Source organism: Brachypodium distachyon, chromosome 5, assembly GCF_000005505.3.
Source record: "Brachypodium distachyon strain Bd21 chromosome 5, Brachypodium_distachyon_v3.0, whole genome shotgun sequence".
NCBI classification, from domain to species: domain Eukaryota; kingdom Viridiplantae; phylum Streptophyta; class Magnoliopsida; order Poales; family Poaceae; genus Brachypodium; species Brachypodium distachyon.
The window spans coordinates 9,875,209-9,890,066 of record NC_016135.3 but is presented as its reverse complement, the minus strand read 5'-3'; the positions used below and the strand labels follow the sequence as shown (position 1 = coordinate 9,890,066).

The 14,858-nt window shown below is 45.3% G+C and overlaps 1 protein-coding gene, 2 long non-coding RNA genes and 1 other non-coding gene across 7 annotated transcripts; 1 reads left to right on the top strand and 3 right to left on the bottom strand.

Moving 5' to 3' along the window:
- Positions 1 to 2,277: 2,277 nt before the first annotated feature.
- TRNAA-AGC lies at positions 2,278 to 2,350 on the bottom strand. The gene has a single exon. It is a non-coding gene; the product is annotated as a tRNA-Ala (tRNA).
- A 4,675-nt stretch (positions 2,351 to 7,025) lies between these two features.
- On the bottom strand, positions 7,026 to 9,514 carry LOC112269335. 2 transcript variants are annotated; one of them, XR_002961069.1, is made up of 2 exons: positions 8,619 to 9,514; positions 7,026 to 8,543 (listed from the first exon to the last, which is right to left on the bottom strand). It is a non-coding gene; the product is annotated as an uncharacterized LOC112269335 (long non-coding RNA). The 2 variants fall into 2 exon arrangements; XR_002961070.1 differs by having other exon boundaries at positions 8,658 to 9,514.
- A 76-nt stretch (positions 9,515 to 9,590) lies between these two features.
- LOC100844041 lies at positions 9,591 to 12,800 on the top strand. Of its 3 annotated transcripts, none has more exons than XM_010241483.3 (5): positions 9,591 to 10,203; positions 10,306 to 10,458; positions 10,626 to 10,695; positions 10,773 to 10,912; positions 11,003 to 12,800. In XM_010241483.3, exons 3-5 carry the CDS (start codon positions 10,658 to 10,660, stop codon positions 11,986 to 11,988), a joined length of 1,164 nt encoding a protein of 387 aa, XP_010239785.1. In that variant the 5' UTR covers positions 9,591 to 10,203; positions 10,306 to 10,458; positions 10,626 to 10,657; the 3' UTR covers positions 11,989 to 12,800. The 3 variants fall into 3 exon arrangements, with proteins under 3 accessions (XP_010239785.1, XP_010239786.1, XP_024311689.1); XM_010241484.3 differs by having other exon boundaries at positions 10,303 to 10,458; XM_024455921.1 differs by having other exon boundaries at positions 9,591 to 10,458.
- Positions 10,465 to 13,869, bottom strand: LOC112269336. Its single transcript, XR_002961071.1, has 3 exons — positions 13,763 to 13,869; positions 13,128 to 13,261; positions 10,465 to 10,717 (listed from the first exon to the last, which is right to left on the bottom strand). It is a non-coding gene; the product is annotated as an uncharacterized LOC112269336 (long non-coding RNA).
- Between the last annotated feature and the right edge of the window lie 989 nt (positions 13,870 to 14,858).

The following is a 14,858-nucleotide window of genomic DNA, read 5'->3' as shown; positions in this document are numbered from 1 at the left end:
TGATATCCTCGCATTAGCTGGCGGGGACCATAATAACCCATCCCCATTCCCTAATAGACAAATTCTCCACGGGTTTGCAGGAAGCGGGGTCCCATTGCCATTCCTAATAAATTACTCGACATCTCTTTCATGTAACAACACTTTATTAAACCCACAATCTCAAGTCATTTATTCCTTGCAAATGGAACTCTTTCACATCATCATTGCCATTTTTTTTTCGAAACGGAGGCAAAAGAAGAAGTTTCAGTGCCCGGTTAATTAGTGGAAAACCGGGCAAAAACCGTTACAACACCACTCTAATACTGCCGTGGAACATGACCGTATCAAAACCACAACTGGCCGACATGGCTACCAACAAAAACTTCACACACCACGTAAGGAAGATCACCATCGAGTTTGCCGCAAGTGTCATCGTCATCAACCATCACTCCTCGCTCCTCGAGCCGGCGACTCCAACTTCACCAGAAGCATGGACCGATGAAGCCCTCCTCTGGCAGCTGCACAAAGCCCATGCTGGCCTATGCCAAACAACCGACCAAACCGTCGACACGCCGGACAACGCCGACCACCGAAACCACCTTTCACGAGTATCATTGCCGTTTCGTCGCAAGCAGCACCCTACACGCTCGCCACGGCGTTATCGTCATCAACCACAGCCCCTCTGACCGGCGAATCCCACTTCACCGAAAGCAGCAACAGAAGAGCCTCTGCAGCACCACACCACTGGACCGGAAGATCACTGCACAGGACGCCAGCCGATCGACGGAGACACGCACCACAGATCATCCATCAACGCCACACAACTCCGTCCTGCCACCGCATCGAATGCACCCGGAGAGCAAACACAAGCACACCGCACCATGGGTGCCATTGTGTCGACAAGTGGCCAAGCAGCAGCGCCGCAACAAGCCCTGGCGATGCAGTCCGGCAACCACACAAGCTTCGCCCCACCTCCGCTTCTGAAGATCTGATGCGCTGCTGCCGGAAATCAGAGAAGCGACAGACCTCAGGCCCACAGGCCCAGATCTACCGCTGCAGCAGCCACCGAGCTCCGCCCCCGTCGAGCTCAACCTCGCCACGCAGCCGCCGCAGCACGTGCAGCAGCGAACGTGAGCCCGCTCGGATCCAGATCCGGCTCGCCAGCGGCGACGAGCTAGGGTCGCCCAAGCCGCTGCAGCGAGCTCCCTCCAGGCCGCCAAACACCAGGCGCCGCGCCGCCGCCGACCAGGCGCAGCCGTCTCGCCTGCGCGCACCGTCCACTCTCACACCAACTGCAGAATCAATACCGCCGCCGCTCAACGTCGCAAGGGAAGAAAACGCCCCGCCGCCGCCGCACCGCACGGGCTTTGCCCGGCGGCCTGCACCGGCAGCGGCGAGGGGAAGGATCAGAGGAGGGAGGCCGGCGGCCGCCGGGAGTTGGTCGCCGCCCGTGTCGCCAAGTTAGGCGACGCGGGGGTAGCTCTTTTTTCTATCACAGTATGTATGGCATTCATCATTGCCATTCAAGATCGCCAATCCGCATGCAACCACTACGTGTGCAGATGTCTTTAAGATCAACAATCGTCTGTGTCAACGACAAAATCGTCATAACCATGGACGCAGATTGCACAAGAGAAGACACAACATCCGGAACTTGGTTCAGCCAGAAACCAACTAATCCATCATCTCGAGCTAGTCTAGCTAATTCATGGGCAACAAGATTGCCATCTCTTTTGATGTAAAAAATTCACAAACCTGAATCTACAGGACTGGAATCTCGTGCTCAGCATTGCAGCGGCAGCATTGCAAGTCACATGGGGAGGTTCGATCTGTTTTACATTGTTTCCAACAGCAGGGTAGCCTGAGGCAAGATTCCTCTGGTGACGTTCGTTTTGTACTACTAAACACGGGTTTTTTGCCCTTTCTATCAGAAGTGCTCGGTGTCTCAGAGTTCATAATCTGAACATAATTCTGCTGGAAGATTGCAGAACCACGCACGCCACAGGAGTAGCAGGACCAAAGTGGCAAAGTACGGTCAGACTTATTAAGGTTATCGAGGAGCAGGATCAACCAGTCGTCCAGTCCGATGCTGTTTTACTAGCAAACAACTCCTCCTTGGGAACGCACCAGTAATTCCTCTCATGCATTCCCTAGCTAGCCTGATGTTTCGATGGGGTGTATACCGAGATGGCAGGTGATGATTTCTTAAAAGGAAAATGTCGAACCAAAGGCGTAATCTTATCAGGGACGCATATGCAATGTACTCTCTCTACATACGAAAAATGAACAAAAAAACAATGGAGATGCGGGGTATCGATCCCCGTACCTCTCGCATGCTAAGCGAGCGCTCTACCATCTGAGCTACATCCCCTCATTAGACTTACCATATGTTAGATATATATATTATGATATAATAAGGTAATCTGTTCGGCCAAACGATCGGCATGATCTTGGGGGCCGTGCCTATGGAACGACAGAAAAGGAATGGGAACATATATATAACGGGAGAACCCTACTCGTAACCATAAATAAATAAGAACCAATTACAGATAGTTAGTGTAGGCAGTTCTTTTAGTTGAGCCACTTGTCATGCATATAAACTATAGAACTGGGTATAAGACCATTTCCAATGCATCGTCTCTTAGTTATTGTCTTTTAGCGTAAAATAAATGCTAAGAAACCATACTCCCAATGCATTGTCTCTTATTGTTGTATCTAAAGTAGCACTTAATTAAGAGCTTTATGACAGAAAAAATAATGACTTTATGTTGGTTTGCGTGAAGAGACGGCCACTAATATAAGAGACAGTTTCATCATTAAGAGAATGTCATATCAGCAAAATACCAAAGATGACATGCTTAGAAACAAGTATTGAGAGAGAGGCCTATATCCCAAATCAAAGCTACCTATTCTATATGATCCCATGCAGATCTGGCAATTAATGATCACGCAGTCCAAGTAGCCGCGATCCAGTACAAGGACGATGACCGATTCTTTGATCTTAATTACAACAATCCTAGGACAGAAGAGAATAAAGTCAGGCATAGATAATCAAGAACTTGAATTCACGCAAGAAAGTACCAAGTTCTGAACAAGATCCGTTCCCCCGGTCTGGAACATGATCACTTGTCAAACATACTTTCTTGGTTCACAAATAAGTGTATTGTTGAGTTTGTTCTAAGTCAAAGATATTAAAATTTGATCAATTTTATTGAAAAATCTAGCAACATTTATGACACAAAATTAGCATCATTAGATCTGTTTTGAAATATACTAGTTTCATAATATACCGATTTGATGTCATATGTGTTGTTATTTTTTTAACAAAGTTTGTTAAAAAGTTTGACTCAAAACAAAACTAAATGTACACTTGTTGGTGTACGGAGGAAGTAGAAGTAGCAGCAGTACTGGTGTGTGTATGGACAAGTTGCCTCAGGAATGCAAACACCCCAGGTGCAGGAACAAACAATCTGTGATCTTGCGATTTGGGAGCATTCGTTGAACTCTGAATATTTCCAGGGATCGATGGAGGATGGACGTTGGACGATGCTAGCTGTATGAACTGGCATCATCCTCGAGCGTAAACCACACTCCCCACAGTTGGGACGTTGGATGGAGAGACCCTGTTAATGTCAGCATTCTGAGGCCTCTTTGCGACCTGCTAACTCTCATGTGTAATTTCTTTCGGTCCTCCGGAGGCCGTGGTGCCGTGCGCCCGTGCCAGTGCTGTGTTGAATCTTGAATGAAACAGCAGTACTTTCAATTAGGGGCGAACCATTAACTATTCAGCTGTATGAAGACAAAACAATTGTTAAAAATTAGCAAATGCCGCTGTCTTTGAGTTGGGTCGAAGTTGAACCATGCCTAGAAGAGCTAGGAATTTTTCCAACACTGTCGCAGTTCAGATTAAAGTATGCGTATTCTTTCTTGATATTGGGATATTTCCTCGTTCAGTTAATTTTGCTTATAATCGAGCAGCCTGTTTCTTCAGATGTTCTTGCATCCGGAGCGAAGTTGCCGTCAGAGGCCCCATCTCACCAAAGATTAATTTATCGCTACGTTCAGTTGATAACAAGAGAATTGAGGTCTCCCATCGAACGTCCATTCACCGGTAAGAATCAAGAATTCATCAGGATCAAGATTCGAAAAAATGTGGAACCCTGATGTACACGAGCCGCGATTGGGTTAGCCGCGGCGCATGTAACGAAGGGCACGCGTTCATCTCCCAGGCGTGTAACCGTGGCAGCTCATCCGACTAGGGTACCGCGCTGCCACTTGACTTACACCTGGTCAAACAACATGAATTCGCAGACAATTTTTTTTACCAATTTCCAAGAGAAAACAGAGCGAAAGAAAACGGTGAAAGTGCGGCAAATGTGGCAGCCGGGTCATGAGCGAACCCGGAGGGAAATATGATCCGAATACGCCCGTGGAATCACGGCTGCCAAGAAAAAAAAAACACAAATCTCTCCGTCTCGCTGGGTATGGGAGGTGACAAGGAACCCAGCTATCCTTGGCACCACATCACCAGCTCAACCAGAAAAAAAGAGAAGGAAAAATCGGTAGGATCGTCGGCAGGATGTGTCAGATCTCGACAAGAGCGAATCCGTGAGGAAAATCGAAGAGCGCTCGGTCAGATGATCGACAGGTTCGCTTGTGGCTGGAGATCAGCAGGCGCTCGGCCACCGCCGAAGCCGGCTCCGCGCCGCTGAACCAGCGAAGGCAAGGAGAAGCTAAAGAAAGAAAGTCGAAACACACGGCGAAAAAGCAAACAAGAGGTAAAGGATTCTTCGGCCGGATATGAAGGAGAGAGAGAGAGAGAGAGCGCGCTGCTGGCCAACGGCGGCGGCGCTTGTTATATAGAACGCGTATGAAGGAGGGATGCGCAAGCGCGACGCAGGCTAGGGTTCGGTGGAGTTTCTGGACTCTTGGGCCCGATGGCATCCGTGGGCCTGCCATAGAACATTTCCGTAAGCTCAGTTTACCGGTGCAACACGGCCAAGTCACGAGAAGGGCACCACACAGACGAGAGAAACTCCTGATTGCCAGATCTGTCATGGGGAGGAGGATACTTGCCGACATGTGGATTGTTGATGGCCAAATGTGTTTGGGCTCTGCTTGAGCATACCGAGCATGCTATTCAGAATGATATTCATGATGCAAAGCTTTATCTGTTTATGATGATGGAATTTATGTCTCCGTGTCTCCGTGTGATTTTGCTATAACTTTGACTATCTTGTGGGCAGTATGGTGGGCAAGACGGAAGGATATTCACGAAGGTAAGTTTCAAAGTTCTGTATCCACTTTTGCTTTTATTTAGAGCTTCCTAGAAGATGTATCTATCGCGGTTGATGAGAAGTATGTTGATCCAGCTATTCCAGGAGGGAGAAGTGGAAACTGTCGGCAAGCTACTCATCGATGGATTGCTCCTTCCTCGGTCGCATGCAAAATCAATGTGGATGCCGATTTTGCTAGATCGGCAACTCCGGTGCTTGTGCAGAGCTGATACATGCAAGTTCCTTGGCCACGGTGTTTGGTTTGTCTAACCCAACAGCTATGGAGGCCATGGCATGTAACGAAGCTATGTCACTGGTGCAAGAGCTTCACTTAGCCCGATTTGTGATGGCGTCTGATTGTTTGACTGTGATTTCTGATCTCAAGACTGGGAGCTTGGGTTATTACATCGTGATCCTGAAGGATTGGTGATAGGAGCAAGCTGTTCTCTAAAGTGTTCTTCAAATATGAGAAACGCTCTTTTAATGTAGATGCCCACAATTTAGCTAAGGCGGCCTCATAATTGTCGGTGGGTCGCCGGGTGTGGCTTCTCGGAACTCCAGATATTGCTTGTACTCCGATGTTTGCTAACATTGAATAAAGTTGGTTGTTCCCCTAAAAAAACTTGTAGGGAAAGCTACCAAACAAGCACTGCTGGAAAGAAAAAAAAAATCCAGTTTCCAACTTCTTCGGTTCCCCTCGCCTCCGATAGGGAACCACGGATCAACATCTGGCATCGTTTTAGTACCTTCTTTTTTGTAAGATTTTGTGTGTCCTTGACGGCGACGGCCTAACGGTGTAGGCGAGACGTGCAGATTATTGGTCTCCCGGCTCCATCCCCGTTCTGACGTGGCTATCATGGTCTACTCCATGGAGTTTGTGGGTCGGCTCGTGATTTCGTGATTTTGGTCATTTTTCACATCGGTTCAGCGATGATTCAATGGTTTGACAACCTGTTTTGCGAGTGTGTTCCTGGCCACCGCGTGTTCAACGATATTAAGTTTTCACCCGCTGGGGTGGACGGCTCATGCGGCTCAGTAAAACCTACAAGGTTTGTCCAATTTATGCAGGTTTGGTCTTCTACTGTTTCATCACCAGAAATCTGAAGAAATATCAAGATGCGATTTGCGCAGCTAAAGAAGTTAGCTTCAAAGATATTTGATGTAACTTTCGCTTTATCTGAAATCTTTGTTGTCATTTTAGTTTTTTAGATCAGTTGTACTATGTTTGTTGAATAAATAAAGCCAGATCATTATTCTAAAAAAAACTTATAAGGAAAGCTTTCCCTAAAAAATGTAAGGAAAGCTGGGAATTATTTTTCTAGGAACAAAGCTGGGAGCCTGTAAATCCATGGCTCCCTCCATCTGTTGTAGGGTGTACTAGCAAGGAGCCCGTGCAATGCCACGGAACAACAATGTACAGAAATCTTGTTTGCATTGTTGCTTCAGAACTTGTCCTATAGGACCGATATTTGAATCTGATTGCAAACCATGTTTAAAATTTTTAATTTTCAAAGTACTTCCTCTGATCCTAAATTCTTTAACTCAAATTTGCCCAAATATGAATGTATGTATTCTTAAAAAGCGTCTAGATACATGTAATATTTCAACAATAATTTAGGATCGGAGAGATTATATGATATGTGGAAACTATGCCAAATTTCCCTTTTGTATATGATAGTTGAATTTGATCCGTAGCAACTATGTCATCAATCATTCATATGGTTGAGGATACAGTGAGAAGAACATTTGGTTGCCAAAGTCCGCTTGGCGTTGCGAATTAAACGGAACTCTTATCTTGCATTGCATGCTCCTCACATAACGATCACATGAAGAAATATATCAGATGTAATACAATTTTGACCAAATGACGTAACGTACAGACTTAAACTTAGAAGATGAATACCAACAGTGCTCTCATGCATGACCTTCTCCAACAAACCTCTTGTTGATGTTTGTCTGCACGAGGATCATTGAAGCATAACTGAAAGTAAGAAAATAAGGAATAAATAGTGTAAGAGATCACTGAAGAGAAACACAAGCATAACTGAAAGTAAGAAAATAAGGAATAAATAGTGTAAGAGATCACTGAAGAGAAAGACACACTAAGGAAACCTGCATATCTATTCATGTGTGATTGTTACAACCTCTACCATTATAGGAAAAGAAATGGAGGGGTAAAACCAAAACACGAAGTGAAAACAAGGTATAAAAGGCTTGCATCCAATTTTTCTCCTTTTCTCTGCAGTGAAGTATACAAGTCCAGTTAGATAATATACCAAAAATTAAAATTGCAGAATTTGAGGAAGGAAAAGTAGAGAAGAACTAAACATAACATTTAGAAAGTACTACATTGTTGTACCCTCATCGAGATATTCTAATCAATGTGTGGAGCATCTCTCACCATATTTCATCAATAGGTTCATATATGTAATCCACAAGTTTGTTAATTTAAATCTTTTGACGAGTCAGGAGGTATTTAGAAGTGAGTGAAAAGCCAATCAAAGTACCATGCTGCTATTCTCAAACTGGTCTCCATTGTTCAATAATCTGGGCTGCAATCAGTCAAATCACTTCGAATTGCAAAGTAAATCCTGCAGGGACGAAATCCTCGGTGCACGTTTATATTGGTAGTATTGTCTTTACTTTGTAGTTACTTGGATCAGATGTGACAAATATGTATACAATCCATCATCAGATGTTCTTAGATAAATCATTTCTTTGGATAAGTTGTAGGGAGTTCAGTTATACGTGTGTGTGTGTGTGTGTGTGTGTGTGTGTGTGTGTGTGTGTAGCAATAGATTACAAGAAAATCCATGTTGGTACCGGGTCAAACTCAATTTATCCTCTGACCAACAAATAAATGGTAATGAAGGTGAATTCTTAGTTTATAATCAAAGATGAATACACAAAGTATTCTCAAGAAAATGCAAGCCGTAATGAAATGAGCATAGCAAAAGTTTGATGCACCAATGACGAGTCAAGATGAATACAGAAAGTTTATAAGGCATCTCCCAGGTACTTCACCAATACGACTTAGGTTCTATCAAAAGTTTGATGCACCAAGGACTGTGTAACTTGCAACGTATGGTTGTAGTAGAGTACCTCGTTTTCCTTGACATCTTGTTGTTCACTGCTCCTACGGGAGAGGGGCCAATCAGAGCCTGACCGTTGAGATCAAGAAAAAAAGGTCATGGCTTGCTTAGATCTTCAGATGTTTGTCAGGTCATGGTTGGAACATTGCAATAAAGCTTTGGGTCTTCAGATTTGTTGTACACACAGAAAATGCATCTAAGGAAACATGAGAAAGTAAAAGATCATTACAGTAATGAAATGAGCATAGCAAAACAAAGAAAAAACTCTTACGATTAAACAATTTTGTCGATGTTGAAATTTCTGACTAACATTATCCATCTTGTCAAGCCTCAAAATCGATCTGACCCTCTTTGGTGCGCGTGCCTAGGAGAAGGTCGCTGTTGGACAACCAAACACAGACGCAGGCGGCGATGATTAGGGAGAAGGCAGCCGCGTGGGCGGCGCCGGCCGCCGTGCCAAGGCCGCGCCAGTGATCTACGAAGGCGAACACCGTGGAAGTACTCCAGCCCCCTCTCGGAGACCACCGCAACCAGGGCCTGTGAGGCCGCCCCGCCGCGACATTCCTCCTGCGCGCCATACCCCGAGCGTGAGAAGAATTCCGGGGTTGGAACCGCTGGGCCGGGCGCCCGCGCGGGTAGAGAAAATGGAGGATTGGTGAGTTCCGTCGCTGGGAGAAGAACCGCTGGACTGCGGGACGGGATGCCTTCTGCCGCATCCTCATCTCCCCTCATCACCTCGCCGCCCCTTTCTAACTCTGCCCGTCGCCGCCGGCCACCAGTTGCAGGTCATCGACGAGATCAAGCCGCGTGGCGCTCTCCACAAAGATTATCTCCAGCGATGCCAGGGGAAGCTAGAAAGGAGAAGGCGGCGCACCAAAAGCAGCGGCGAGGAAGTGTGGAATTTGGGGAGAGGGGAAGGAGGAGGGGCGACCCGGGTTTTTTGCTTGGAACTGCCGCGATCGTGCAGCGGCGGCGTGGAGCAGAGCATTCATCCGGAGGATTAATCCAGGACGTTGATAGTATTTTCATCGGACGGTCCATATTGAGTGGGCGGTGAACAATGGGTAAACGGTATGTTATAGTATTCCCTCTGTATGGAAAAAGATGTCGCAACTTCCCCACCTTCCAGTTCAAATGAAAATTTGCAAAAATGTCCCTCAAATTTGAAATTTCGAATTCATACCTCGAATTCAAACTGAAATCTTGACTGGTTCGTCGCCGTCCCGCTGGCCTCGCGCGGCTGGAGCTCCCACCGGGCCCCCCCGCCCGTGCCCGGCCGGATTACCCGCTGCCCTCGCGCCGCCCGAGCTCGCGCCGGCCACCCGCTGCCCTCGCACGACCATCTCCTCCCGCCAGCCTCCCGCTGTTCTCGTGATCTGGGATCGTGGCAGTCGCCCCCGTCGTGATCTAGGATCGTGGCGGTCGCCTCCCTCTGCTCCGCTGTGCCTCTGGTCCTCCCCAACGCCTCGCCGCGGGCCTGCTCTCTGCCTGCGCACGCCTTGCTGCTCCGCTGTGCCTCTGGTCCTCCCCAGCGCCTCGCCGCCGGCCTGGTCTCTGCCTGCGCGCGCCTTGCTGCTTCACGTGCTGAGCCGCTCGTCCTCCTCTTCTCCGCTGCTCCTCGCGCATATGCGCCACTGCTTCTCCTCGACCTGGTGCGCTAGAACCTGCTGCTCTTACTCCTGAACCTGTTGAACCTGCTGAAGAACAGAGCAGTGCAAATTCAGTTGAAATTGTGTAAATTCAGTTGAACAGAAGTTGAACCCGCTGAAGAACAGACATGTGGTTGGACCTGTAACAAGAAGGTCATAATTTAGGGGAGAAAGTTAACAGTCCAGAACAAGAAATTGAAAATCCAGGTAATAGGAGTATATGTCTGTTTATAATTTTGACTGAATTTTATTTTGGACTGGGTGTCTGTTTACAATGTTCAGATCAATATTAACAATCAAAAATAGCAGCTTCAGTGTGGTATACTGCCTTGGCGTAGTACTAGCAGTGTTGCTGCCAACTCCAGCAGCATACTGGGCAGGTTCTGGGCACAGTTCTGAAACAGTTCTGAACTTTTTGTTAACTGAACTGTTAACAACAAATTCAGTTCAGCAAAGGAGAAGGTAACACTAACCTGCTTGACATGCTTTTAGTGTCTGCTGAAAAAATGTGTTTATGGTCTTGAAGTCACATATGCATAAACAGTTGACATGCTCTAGAGTTATTTTACTTGTTGACATGCATATACTTGTACTCCTAATATTGACTCACCTTGGTACTTTTACTGCAGATTAAGGAACCATCTCCACCTCAAGCTTCCCAATGATGAAATTCGATGCTCTATCAGTGCTCTCCAATGAGTAAGTTTCAATAAGCTCTGACCTACAAGGACAAATTCATCATGTCAAGGAATAAAATTAACATTCTCTTTGCACAGCTATATGAAGGAACAAATTGCTGGCGACAAACTATGTAAGTTGGTTTCCAAAAGGAAGAAGCTACCCCACAGAGCATTGGATATGTGGAAATATGACAGGATGCACCAAAAGGACATCTTCTCTGAACCTATGGTACACGGTAAGCTATGATGCTCGATTAAGTTGTTGTACGGAGTATTCTTGCTCTCAAAAGGAACCATGTCATGCCCCCAATCTCGCTCTTTTGCAGGAATGTGCACTAAACTACATAACACCTACAAGGCTGAGTTCCCTCGGATTCCTCGAGAAGCTAATGCTGAGATTCCTCAAAAAGTTGCTGCTCAAGTTGCTGCTCAAATTCCTCGAGAAGTTTCTCCTTTTGATTTGAATGAGATTGCTCAAGAAGTTGCTCAGATTGCTCAAGAAGCTGCTGCTCAAGAAGAAGCCGCTCAAGAAGAAGTTGTTGTCCAGATTGCTCAAGAAGAAATTGCTCCTTTTGATTTGAATGAGATTGCTCCAGAAGCTGCTGCTCAAGAAGAAGCTGCTCAAGATATGGATGTTCAAGAAGAAGCTGCTCAAGATTTGGATGCTCAAGAAGAAGCTAATGCTCAAGAACATGCAAAAGCAGAATTGACAAATGAGCAAAGGCATGCTGTCTACTTTGCTTTGGAGGTAATCAGGACTAGAGATGGAGAAATTCAAGCACAGGACAAGTATCTAATTGCAGCCTTGCTGGATACAAGTGTGCTGACTGTTGAGAGAATATGGGCCAAAGCCCTGGCACAGATTGCACGAGGTGAAGAAGTTGACGTATCAAATAAGAAGAAAGGTAATGTTGGCCGAAAAAAGAAAGACCTGGATCTACCAAGGGTACTCACAATACCACTCAACAAAAGAAAGACCATTCGGAGTCTAGCAAAATCATTGGGTGTGTGCCACTCAACCTTACACCAAAGGTTCATGCTGGGCGATTTGAAACGACACAGAAGTAATTTAAAGCCTTCGATGACAGACGCAAACAAGATTAAGAGACTACAATTTTGCATCTCGATGCTTGACGATGATGGCTTGGCAACTCCTTGCCCTTTCTTCAAGAAAATGGACAATGTCGTCCACATCGATGAAAAGTGGTTCTACATGACCCAAATAAGCAACAACTACTATCTTCTTCCTGGTGAACCACGACCATTGCGCACAGTGCAGAATAAGAACAGCATTGGCAAGTTATGTTCTTGACGGCTGTGGCGAAGCCAAGATTTGGTGAAGGTGGAGAGGTCACATTTGATGGAAAGATAGGCACCTGGGCCTTTGTCGAAGAGACGCCAGCTAAAAAAACTCCAAACACAGAGATAGGGGGACACTTGAAGTGAAATCAGTGACTGTTACACGTGATGTCATGAGAGAGTTCATTTGCAAAAAGGTCATTCCAGCTATCCAGGATCGGTGGCCAGATGAGGATGTAGGAAGAACAATCCTCATACAACAAGATAACACTAAACCTCATCTCCTCCCTACTGATGATGCTTTTCAACGGGTCGTGGACGAGACTGATCTAGACATTAAGCTGATACAGCAGCCTCCAAACAGTCCGGACATGAATGTCCTCGACCTGTGCTTCTTCAGGTCCCTCCAATCACTCACCGATGGCAGAGCACCAACAACTATCAAAGAACTAATAGAGGGTGTGGAGGAAGAATACAATAACTACGATGTCCAAAAGCTCGCTCGAAGCTTCATTACACTGCAGTACTGTATGACTGAGACTATGAAAGTGGAAGGACGAATTGGCTATGACCTCCCGCACAAGCATAAGGAGCGCGCAGAAGGGAAGCTACCATTTATCACGGCTGATTTACTAACAAAAACCAAAGCACTTATAGAAGGACAGGCTGAGAAAGAAAATGTGAGGTAGAGAAAGGAAGAGAATGATATTACCATGTGTATGATAGTACTTGTGTATACTTGTGTATGATTTTTTTTTAATAAAGAAACAAGTGTAATCTCAAAGTTTTGTTCCTATTATGAAATGTGGCATGATTGAAAAAATATGAGTACTTGTGTCAAGAAAGAAAGATGTTGCTTTCCTGGTACAGATCATTCTATATGTTTTCCTGGTACAGTCCATGATGGTAATTAGAAACAAAAAACAACAAAGCATAGACCATTATGTAGGCTGACATATATTGCATCACCAAAAAATATTATTTAGGCTGTTCCACATAGACCATTATTTTCAAGTTTCAACTAGAGCATATGTGTATAGATGTGACATCGCAATATTCTCAATTTGGGGTGTCAAAATATGTTTAGCTTGGTAAGCCAATGTTCAGATCAGTAGAGAAATCAACATAGCTTCTCAAGGAAGTTGTCATTACCTGTATACTGACTAAATGCTGGCAATGTTACAGTTAACTCTTGCAGAATGTCATTTCCTCCATACAAGACATTTGCCCATACTTCATCATCTATATGACTCGAAAAGAATGTCATTTCCTCCATACAAGAGACCCTGAAACACAATTTGCAAATTAGGTTCAGGTTTTAATCACATTCAGACAGACAAATTATTTAAAATTTGGCTCAATTATATCCTAGGTAGCAGAGCACAATTATATCATTAGTGTAAACAGAGCACAATTATATCCTTTGTGTAAACAGAGCATTACTCTGTATACAACTTACTCTGTTTAAGGACTAAACAGAACCAAACAGTTAGTACACATCACCAAATAGAGCACAATTAATCAACTAAATTTACTCGATACAAACCAATGAATCCATGTGCTGACTTTAACTTGATACATACATGCAGGCATGCACTTGCGGTGCCTGCCACTACCTTGTATTCTTTCTAGACTAATATGACCTTTTTATTATGCAGCAAGTCATGCTACAAGTTATTTGATATACATTGCATATACATGAGAGAGATCATACAATTCATTCAGTCTAAACAGAAAAGTAGAAGAAATTTGATAGGACTATAAGAGGAATGGCAGGTATTACTGACAGTTTAATTTTCATCACTTCCTTGTGATTCATGCTCACAGGACTTGGGATTCTCCTCATTTGCTATCTGCTGACCTTGGTTCTCCTCCACACCAACAGTAGTATTCTGTCAGAAAATAAATTCAGTGTTCTACATACACCGACAGTAGAAGATTGTATGGTTCTGAAGTGCAACAATAATGGCTATTTTAAGCACAGGTGATCACAGGGCACACATTCTACACCAAAATAAGCTCTGAACTCGTTAAGCAAATGACTGGGGACATTCTAAATATTTTAAGAAATGGCCATACAAATAACTAGGGACTAAATAAGCTCTGCACTCATTATTCCTGTCCTGTATGCTCTCTTGTACTATTGCTGAAAACAGAAAACCAACCTAGAATGTGTGACGATGTAAGAGTGAAAAATAAGTTTGTCTCTTTGATAGCAGTGCATAAATCCTAATGATAACCAAGTTCAGAAAATATCAATTTGGCAGCGGCGAGTGGTTTAAGTAGCCATGCACACAACAACACACCAGTGTACACAAATTGATTTGTACTCACCTTCCAGTGCCGTGTGAGTAACAAAATTGAATCACAATGTAGTCCATTAAGCAGTCCAGTAACTACAGAAAGACATTAAGCAGTCCATTAACTATAGAAAGACATCAATCTACTGTACTGTACTCATCTAAGCTCTCAGACAACACTGACAGATTCAACAAAGCTCTCAGATTTCCTGTCCAAAACTAAGCTTATTGAAACTCACTCATTGGGGAATTTGCAGTAAGGTGGTGCCGAACCACACACTTCCGCGTCGCCACCCAATTCCGCGCCGCCGCCCTCCATGGAGGAAAAAGGTGGAAGCTTCGTCCACCTCGTCACACCATCACTCGTCCCCATGCTCTCCAAATCTAATCCAAGGTGGAGGAGCCACCGGTCCCCCAGTTGCTGAGCCGCCGGAGTACGCCGAGCCGCCCGAATCGCTGGTATATTTAGCAGCCGCCCGGATCGTCCCTCAAAGCCGCGGCGCCGAATCGCGGGAGAAGGCGTCCGAATCACGGGAGGAGGCCCGAGGAGCAGCGCGGCGCAGGCGCAGGCACGAGCGAGGCG

Bases quoted from the DNA above. Each gene is read 5' to 3' on its own strand.
- LOC100844041 (XM_010241483.3), top strand. From the start codon at position 10,658: ATGATGAAATTCGATGCTCTATCAGTGCTCTCCAATGA. The intron at 10,696-10,772 runs GTAAGTTTCAAT...CTCTTTGCACAG, and splicing joins CTATCAGTGCTCTCCAATGA to CTATATGAAGGAACAAATTG. The intron at 10,913-11,002 runs GTAAGCTATGAT...GCTCTTTTGCAG, and splicing joins CTCTGAACCTATGGTACACG to GAATGTGCACTAAACTACAT.